General features: G+C 32.5%; 1 protein-coding gene across 1 annotated transcript; it reads left to right on the top strand.

Annotated features, from left to right (window-relative positions):
- Nucleotides 1-17: 17 nt before the first annotated feature.
- LOC123669297 (eukaryotic translation initiation factor 2-alpha kinase 1-like) lies at nt 18-10,369 on the top strand. Its single transcript, XM_045602907.1, has 3 exons — nt 18-332; nt 8,018-9,357; nt 9,581-10,369. Exons 1-3 carry the CDS (start codon nt 272-274, stop codon nt 9,920-9,922), a joined length of 1,743 nt encoding a protein of 580 aa, XP_045458863.1. The 5' UTR covers nt 18-271; the 3' UTR covers nt 9,923-10,369.
- The last annotated feature ends 13 nt before the right edge of the window (nt 10,370-10,382 follow it).

The raw sequence follows: 10,382 nt of genomic DNA, 5'->3' as shown, positions 1-10,382 counted from the left end.
CTGTGCATGTCATTGTCTGTGCTTTTGTAATGTAATAATAGAAAATAGACCTATTTGTATTGTAAAAAGTGTAATATTGGTACAATGTGTGTTTTTATTGTATAACTTACTAATCGGCAATTTTTGTAGTATTTTATGACGTTTACAATGTTTTTCTTAAATTATTATACATCACATAACATAACCATTGCGTGATAATGGTTATCAGAGACTTTAATGAAAGAAAATCGTGGATTCAACATCAACACCACTAAAGAACAGTTACGTAGTAATGGATAGCAAGAAGCATGATAAGTGGGAAGCCTTGGCTACCATCAAATCTTTTGATCAAGGTAATTAATCAAATCATTTATAATTTCTATTCAATGTCACTTTTATTTTAAAAAATTTAAAAAAAATTAGTCGTACCTAGGCTTTGTGCGTATATATATCCGTGAGTGAACTTTTTAAGTAAAAGTTCTTTACGCACGCTTGGCTTGAGGAGTAAGCTCGTGAACGCATGACGAGAGAGTTACGAAAAGTGTGATCGGGAGAGGTGAACGGAAGTTGAGAGGGAGATATTAGTGAAGATAGAAAGAGACAGAGTTACGTTAATTAAGTTTTACTTCATTCATGTGGTCTAAAGCACACTCGTTTTTTCTTTCTTTCTAAATATTACTTAAATTCTTAAAAACTTCTTCAGACTTAAATTTATATGTTGAGTATAATTATGCCTAACATATATGACATATACATTTAGATTTAAATAGAAAAGTTATACTAGCTTGAAGTAATATACACAAAATCAATTTTATAGACTAATAGAATAAATAATTACTTATACTCAAATTATTTGTTTGAAAAAGTAAAATAATATAACATATAAAAAAATATTAGTACTTAATTTTGATGTAATTAAATAAAATATAAATAATTATGTGCTCCGATAAAAAATTAGTATGTGCAGATGTGGCATTTACATCATCTGTAGCAACTACATAAAGTATTACACAAATTCTTAACATGTTGAACACCATGTGGGACACCACTTGGGCCTCACTTATTTAGTCCATGGGGCAGTTTAAAAGTTCTTATTTACAAAATTTCTGGCTCGCGGTCATGTGGTGTCCTTCACGGAACCAATGGAAAAGTTGTGTGTTGACTATGTGGTGTCCCCCATGACCCAAACAAAAAAACTAAAAAAATCAAGGCAACGTTTAATGTGTTAATAAGAATTGATTACTGAAAATCACATTAATATGAATTCAGGACATTTTATGACTGTTAAATTGAACAATATTTATGATCATGGAGCCTGTGATAGTTTAAGCATATAAATATGAATATAACATATGTATTAAGGTACAGGATTTTATAAATGGTAAAGAGGAAGATTATGATATGATGAATATGTGAAGGACTTTGTATATAGTCTTAAAGAGGATACATATTATTATTTGGTTTTACATAATGGTTTTAGACTCATACTCCAGCATTTATACATTCTAGAATATACCGTCGGTGATGCGTGAACAGCTAAAACCAGAATGCAAACCATGATGTGTATGGCCTCGACAACTAAGAGTTTAAGGCAAAACTGTTCATGTGAACTGTACATGTAATATATATAATCAATCATATAACTTAATATTACATAATATATAATATACTAGCTCAGCCTTGAGGTTGCTGATCATTTGATTCTATATTATTACACAATATAGAATCTGCTGATTTATAATGATATGATAAGATGAGTAGAATTGCTTATTTATTTATGTATAAATTTAGATTACTAGCTTGTATTCAAAAAGTGTGTGTCAGCTCCGAAACCCAAATGGAGTTAACTCATTAAAACAATTACTATGATATTATAAAACTAAAATGTTCTATTAAATGAAATGATTATAATGAGTTAAAATAATTTAACTCTGAATGATAGGTATTGTATTCAACCTATATCTTACATAAACAGCTAAAACTGCCGTAAAATTTCACTCCCCATAAATTTTATCAAGCAACAGGCATTATATGTATAGTTTCTTAAATAGTAAACTTCAATAAGAAAAAACAATGTTTATTCAGGCCCATATAATATACCTTTATCTTCCACATAATGCAAAAAAATATACCTGAATAACAACTATAGAAAAAGGAATCTTATTACAATGGTACACCATGACGACAGAGCCCGAAAAAAAACTAAGATGGCCGCTATAGAAAATGTAACTTTTTACCCACTGAGAAGTTTGTATTCTCTGTACAAGGTTGTATTTCAAAAACTGTGAAATATTATCATTCTATTTTTAAAGGCACAAACTATAGAATAAGAATAGTTTTTTTTTTGATATTGTAGTTTTATGGCCATTGATATTGTAGTTTATATGGTATTACCAATAATGATAGAAAATATTGGTAATGTATATCAAATATGATATTAAATAATAGAGTATAATTTCCATTTCCAATGAAAATTTCTACCTTCCTTAAGACTAATTAACAAATATATTTAATACTAGCTGACCTGGCGAACTTCGTATCACCTTATTTTTTTCTGAAATAAAATAATAACATAATATATCAAAATAAAATATAGCCTATCTTTTAAGTTGGATCAAACTGCACACGGTGTGCAAATTTGACTAAAATCGGTTAAGTAGTTTAGGAGTCCATTGAGGACAAACATTGTGACACGAGATTTATATATATTAAGACTAGCTGACCTGGCGAACTTCGTATCACCTTATTTTTTTCTGAAATATAATAATAACATAATATATCAAAATCAAAAATATAGCCTATCTTTTAAGTTGGATCAAACTGCACACGGTGTGCAAATTTGACTAAAATCGGTTAAGTAGTTTAGGAGTCCATTGAGGACAAACATTGTGACACGAGATTTATATATATTAAGACTAGCTGACCTGGCGAACTTCGTATCACCTTATTTTTTTCTGAAATATAATAATAACATAATATATCAAAATAAAATATAGCCTATCTTTTAAGTTGGATCAAACTGCACACGGTGTGCAAATTTGACTAAAATCGGTTAAGTAGTTTAGGAGTCCATTGAGGACAAACATTGTGACACGAGATTTATATATATTAAGACTAGCTGACCTGGCGAACTTCGTATCACCTTATTTTTTTCTGAAATATAATAATAACATAATATATCAAAATAAAATATAGCCTATCTTTTAAGTTGGATCAAACTGCACACGGTGTGCAAATTTGACTAAAATCGGTTAAGTAGTTTAGGAGTCCATTGAGGACAAACATTGTGACACGAGATTTATATATATTAAGACTAGCTGACCTGGCGAACTTCGTATCACCTTATTTTTTTCTGAAATATAATAATAACATAATATATCAAAATCAAAAATATAGCCTATCTTTTAAGTTGGATCAAACTGCACACGGTGTGCAAATTTGACTAAAATCGGTTAAGTAGTTTAGGAGTCCATTGAGGACAAACATTGTGACACGAGATTTATATATATTAAGATTAGATTATTACCTGTATGTGTTTTCTTTTTGAAATAAAACTTCTTTACGTACGCTTGACTTGGGGAGTAAGCTGGTGAATGCGTGACGAGAACGTTACGAAAAGTGTGTTCGGGCGAGACGAACGAAAGTTAGATGAAGATAAAGAAAGTATACTTCAGTCATGTGGTCTAAAGCACACTCGTTATTATTGATTGCCTATGAGGACTCAATTTTGCCAGTAGGTGTCATTTTTTCTTTAATTGAACGACTGTGGTTTTATGGTTTATTAATAGTAAATTCCATCCATACAATTTTTTTGCCATCAAAAGATTACTTACACACTTAAATGGATCCCAAGGTAACGTACCTGAAACCGATACAACAAAATTACCAAAGTTGTCTTTTTCCTAAACAAAAATATTGACAAATCTTGAAAATCGTTCTAGAAACTGTCAAAATCGGTATTTGGTAGGCAACATTTAGGTACTCCACAAATACAAATATATTTCAGCGGTCTTGATCCTTTCCTAATTGGTATATTAGCTGAGAAGGTGCTTGTACCTGTCAAAACATGATTCACGATTCAGCTTGTAACATCCCTCCGCTAGGCGTAGCCCTTTTTTCAATATGGGAGAAGGATTGGAGCTTAATCCACCACGCTGCTTCACTGCGGGTTGGCGGATATATTCCCTGCAATGAGTAACGATCGCTATCAGGTGTCTATGATAACAACCAGGATCGACAGCTTCACGTACTGTCTGAAGCACAGCGGACACAAGGACAGACAATCCGACCGGAAATTAATTTTTGTGTAAATACAAATAGCCACTCCGAGCGAGAGTCGAACCCGCGACCTCTGGAGTTTGTGCGCCTACACGGAACACGCACCATTCTATCAGAGCGGTCGTCAGATTGTCATACACACACTGTGCTAAAATTAGAATTCTTGTTCTTCATTTGACCTTGCCCAAGGTACACTATTACATACATATATTACATACCTATACCTATACACGGTTCGTAGCTCCTTCGTCCTAATCGTGACATCTTTTTTCGTGAAATGTATTTCCTTTCAAGTATTAAACGTTTGTTAATGTGTATGTTCAATCATTTTGTTGATTTCCATGGAAATATAACGTAATATAATTAATTAAACTTTAAATTAGGTCCTATCATTTTACATTTTTTTTAATAATTTTGTTTTGTTTTAAATAAAGGTTCTTTAAAATTTTGTTGCGAATGTAATCTCGTTCACATCGATTGATTGGTCATAATATATAGAGAGTATGATAAAAGTTATGCGATTTTAATTCTAATTATACTCCTCTGGGGTCAATGACCTCGTTACGCTAAATGTCGGCTTCTGTTCAATTGAAATAGTTATGATAATAAGGTAAAAACTGAGTTGCTATAAAAAAAAAAACATTAAAAAAATTATATAAAAAAAATGTACATATCTACTAACAACTTCATTTTTTATAAAAGTGAATATTTGTAATAAAAAAGAAGAAATTTAATCTTTATAAGCACGTAACTTTAAAAAGAAGAATTGTTTAAAAAAGGCCCAAGGTGTTAGGGTCATAGCTGTCTTGTGAGTTGGCAACACGAGCAGATGTAACATGTAGGTACATGCAACATGCATTTGCATTTAGTCTCCGGTTGAACACGCAACGATAAAAGAAGAACAGAAGAATTATCTGCAATTAAAAAGAAAATTTAATATATTGCAATTCGGAATTGAATTGTTTAAATTACTAATCAAACATGGGTGCTACAAATTCAGGTTTGATAACTGTATTATCGGAATAAGTATATAATCAATAGTAAATCACTGATTTAAGTGCATTATGCTGACTAATGCTCTATATTTACACAAAAAAGATAAATATTTTAAGTACGTTTTCCAAGCGGCTTTACACAGTTCAAACGAAATATAGGTATATAATTATTTTCACATCGCAAACTTGTTTCGCGGCCAGCTTTAACATGTCGTAACTTGTTTAGAATTTGCGTAACCAATCTAGATATATAATATTTAATATCGGTACCTATCACTGTCGATACTTTGTATTCATTGTATCGTAATTTCAGTCATATAAATCATATAATATCGACATCTCGAACACATACAATTTTTAAGACGATTTTTTGTCCAAACTTTATCTATATTTGTCATCGAAGGAAATACTCTGTATTATATCGATCAGTATAAAAAAATCAACAACGACATCACAAAATTCGATATACCGTTTCCATTTTCATTATCATAATTATGATTTAGACAAGACATCCAAGATTCGTAACATACATAATATAATATATCGTACGTGTAACGTTCTTATCATAAATATGTGATGTAACATAACACTTCAACTTAGATTTGTTTCATCAGGTTTCACAAATAACACTTATTTTCATAAATGTTTTAAATATTTTCTTTTCAATGAATAGTGTCTTGTATTTTGCATATATTAATAAATATAACTCTTGTTAAAATCAATTAACACAAGTTAAAACCTGCTTTTATATGTGATTGTTTATAATACCTACTCTGGAACATCCTAATACTGAATTAAATATATATTACAAGACCAATAATTGTCTTTGAAATCAAACGAAGAAAAACCGACTTCAATTATATCGACAAGTAATACAACGTAGGTAGACGAAAAAATAGTCAAGTAAATACTCATTATCAAAGATTACTCCAATAGTTGTAATCAGATCTCGATGAAATCTAAATATGACCACATGATAAACATCGGCTTTCGATTGAATTTTCATTTCTCTGGGATCCCATCATCATATCCTCCTTTCCTCCTTTCCTTATCATGGTACCAAACTAGGGATATCTTCTTTCCAATAAAAAAAGAATTATCAAAATCGGTTCATAAACGACGGAGTTATCCCCGACATACATAAAAAAATATGGTATATACGGTCGAATTGAGTAACCTGCTCCTTTTTTTGAAGTCTGTTAAATAGGACTGACCACACATTGCTGAAGCAATATTGATTATTATTATTAATGTTGCATTGATGCAATATTAACATGTAGGTGGCATCGAACGGAACAGTTCGTGTTTTGAAACTTTGTCCAGGCACATTTTTAAAAATGTAATTAGTTTAATATACTGAATACGAAAATCTAAAAAATGAAATAAACTATAAAAGTCAGAAACCAAACGGAAAATGAAATTAGGTAGCCTATCAAGCTTTTTACCAAACATCTTGATTTTTATAAACATCATTGAGCATCATCATTAAAATAGTGCATAAGCTCATTCTTATGTTTATTATGCATTATTCATATCTAGGTTACCTAGATTTCACCTACCCTCCTTGGATTACGTAAGGATATATAATATAAAACCACACTCACTAGAATCAAATGACATGATTTAAAGAATGTAATTAATTAAATACAAAAACACATTGAAATTACATAATATGTAAATAAATGTAGTAACAATAAATATATATCGTATTGTTGGCTTTCATTTTGGACTTGATATTCTAATTTAACGTGACCCAAGTGGATTTACATTTTCCAGAACCAAAAGATGCGGAGTAAAATTCATACTAACGACACCCAGTTCGACAGCTCGTTGGCGCAGTTTGTAGTGACCCCGCTTTCTGCTCCGAGGGTTGTGGGTTCGATTCCCACCCCGAGTCTGGGTGTAATATAAATATTTATTTATATATGTATCATTTATAAGTATGTTTACGAAAAAAAAAAGTATACCAGTCGGCTGTTACCTATAATACAAGCATTAAGTTGCTTACTTTAGGAACAGACGACCGTTATGTCTATTGTGTAGATATTTATTAATTGTAGATATTTAGTTTTTAAATTCTTTAAAATTGGGGAACTCCTACACGATGGTGCACACAGCGCCGACCGACCAAAAAACCGACTATCAGGTTTAACAGACGTATTCATTGTAACGACCAGGATAACATTCGCCCGGGTTTCCCGAGGATGCCTATGAGACTATCTGAAACGCTGAAAGCTTTTCCCGCTACTAGAGCAGTTGTCATTTTCAGCTTATTATGTAAGAATTTTTAAAATAGGACCATATCTTTAGATTTTTGCGCTTAATATTCTCGTGTGCATTAAGGCAATATTGAAGTCATTGATTTGATAGATACTATCAATTTTCGTCCGTGCTCAAAACCACTAACCACTATATGTCTGGAAATTACTGTATGTGATAACATAATTACACTTCGAATTGTACTGCACGTAGTTAGTTCACCAGTGCAACTGTATAGTTTTGTACAAAAGTTAATATTGTTGCCTTTTTTTTTTTTGTAAAATGTATATTGTGGATTATAATAACAAAATGTGTTGTAAGTACCTTTTCAAACACTTTTATTAAGTGGAAAATTAAAAGCTTTAACGCCCAGAGCATCATCATTATGCAGCTCGGTTTTAAACACAATGAATGTAGTGAGATACGGTGAAATTTTTACTCTTGTAATATAAAACACAACTCGAACTTAAGATAAATTTACATTTATTATTTATTTATTGTTACAGGTATTACACGAAACAGTCATCATGAGTCCATCTTACAGCAGAGTATGCATCACATCGACGTCGTCAACTCCGCTGCGACGACGCCCATCAGCCTCCTCGTACAGTCTCTAGTCAAACAATTGTGTTCGTTACTTGAGAAGGATCTGAATAGAGCTAATCAATTGTATAACACTATCTGCGAAAAACTTCATAGCATGAATCTTATAGATAATTCGTACTCGATGGGCGAGTTCGAAGTGATGAGGAGCCAGTATCAAAGAGCTCTGTACCAACTCGTCACAGTCGCCAGTGGATCAGAAATACCAATTCCTCTCCCAGTATCCTGGCCTATCAGTTATTCAGGGCTTGAATGGTCGAGGTACCACAAGGAGTTCGAAGAATTGTACTTCATAGCAGGAGGAGGATTCGGTAGTGTATTCAAAGCTCGACACCGACTAGATGGCGTTGAATACGCAGTCAAAAAAGTGTTCATCAAATCTTCAGACGTGAATTCCATAATGACGCATTTAGCTGAAGTAAAAACCATCGCAAGCTTGAATCACCCTAACATCGTCAATTACAAAGCCGCATGGTTGGAACCAATGATTGAGTCCAGAGTGAAAAAGAAAAAACGATACAAAATGGACACTGACAGTGACGAATTCTCAATAGGATCCAAACAAGTGTCTTCGGTATATACTAATGTAATGAAATCTTTTAAAACGTACAATTCTAAAGAATTAACTAAAAAGCGTAGTCATTCCGATTTCATAGTATTTGAAGGATCGCAAAGTGTGGACAGTAGCGCAAGCTTTGATGAAGAGTTGGATAGCGAAGACGACTCTATTCCGAGCGAGCAGAACGCTGTGTGCAAACTACTGTCGAGCAAGGAATATGAAAACTGTTCTAGAGTGAACTTGAAATGGGCCACGCTTTATATCCAAATGTCTTACTGCCAACAAACCCTAAAACAATGGTTAGATGAGAGGAACAATCACATGATAATATCAAGGAAAAACTCCGATGATCTGACATTACACCATAGTGATTCCACCGATTCCAGTTGCTTCGAATCTTCTTACGGGGATTGCAACTATCCAGTGGCCTGGACTCGTATCGATATCTTAGTCGATATGTTTACTCAATTAGTGCGGGGCTTACATTACATTCATTCAAAGGGGATCATCCACCATGACGTGAAACCGAGTAATGTGTTTGTGGGTCAGAGTGATAATGGTATAACAGTTCAGCTAGGCGACTTCGGTCTCGCTTGTCCACTACAACAATCGCATAGTGGTTTAGCTCTTGGAACGCATATGTATGCGGCGCCTGAGCAATTGGAAGGGCAATGCAATCCTAAGGTGAGTTGGCTGATGGTTAAAAATTATGTGACACTTTCGCATGGAAAGTTTAATATATTTTTTTTTTTTTCTGTTATAGTACCTTGTCTGTTTTTTTTTTTTTTTTTAAATTTAAATTTGCGTATAATTGCTTTGCGAATTTCGCGAAGGAAGTGAAAGCTCTTTTACATTTGTAATTAATTACATATTATAAATCTAACTGAAAAATATCTTAAACTTTCAGAGCGACATGTACTCTCTTGGCATCATTCTCCTAGAAATGGTGGAACCCTTCAGTACAGACATGGAGCGCGTTAAGACGATCACAGATCTTCGAAAGGGTCAAATTCCTGCTCACCTTACCGCAAATTATCCAAAAATAGCTCACATTATTGGAAAATTAGTTCAAAGACGACCGAGCAAACGCTTAGAGACTGCTCAATTACTGGAAGAACTGAAAACACTTTCTGAGAACAAAGATGACACAATTCGTCTGTTGAAAGAGGAATTAGCGGCTAAGGATGATGAAATAGCGCATTTAAAAATGATGCTCGCTAAAATGAATTCACTCAATTTTCATTCTTAGCAATTCTAACGCATGTAGTCTTTAAAAAAAATACATATTCTTCAAATAAACCTTAGAGTACTCTCGTCTCTAAAACGTTTGTTTTAAATGTCAACATATATGTAATATTTTTTTGATGTAATTTTAATGAATTTGTCTCAAATGATAAGTACCTATGATACAATTATGTGTAACCGCTTTTCTAGTTATAGAAATAACTCAAATTAGTTCAGTATTCTGACTTAGAGTTATAATTGAACATTTCTTTTAGTATAGGACTATTTGACGGATTGTTTCGTAGATTCATGTTTCCAAATGTTTTTGATTTTTTAATTCGTTTTTATTTATTAATTTCCTGTGGATCCAGTATTTCCTACAAGAGAAGCTGTATTTGTAATGCGGGAAAATTGTACTGATATGTGTGTGTCCTTGTGTGTTAATGTAATTATAATATAAGTACTTAAGACGCCATTTTCTTTTA

This window comes from Melitaea cinxia, chromosome 3, assembly GCF_905220565.1.
Source record: "Melitaea cinxia chromosome 3, ilMelCinx1.1, whole genome shotgun sequence".
In the NCBI taxonomy this organism is placed as follows: domain Eukaryota; kingdom Metazoa; phylum Arthropoda; class Insecta; order Lepidoptera; family Nymphalidae; genus Melitaea; species Melitaea cinxia.
Note: the sequence above shows the minus strand (reverse complement) of the source record. Positions and strands in the feature narration are given on the sequence as shown.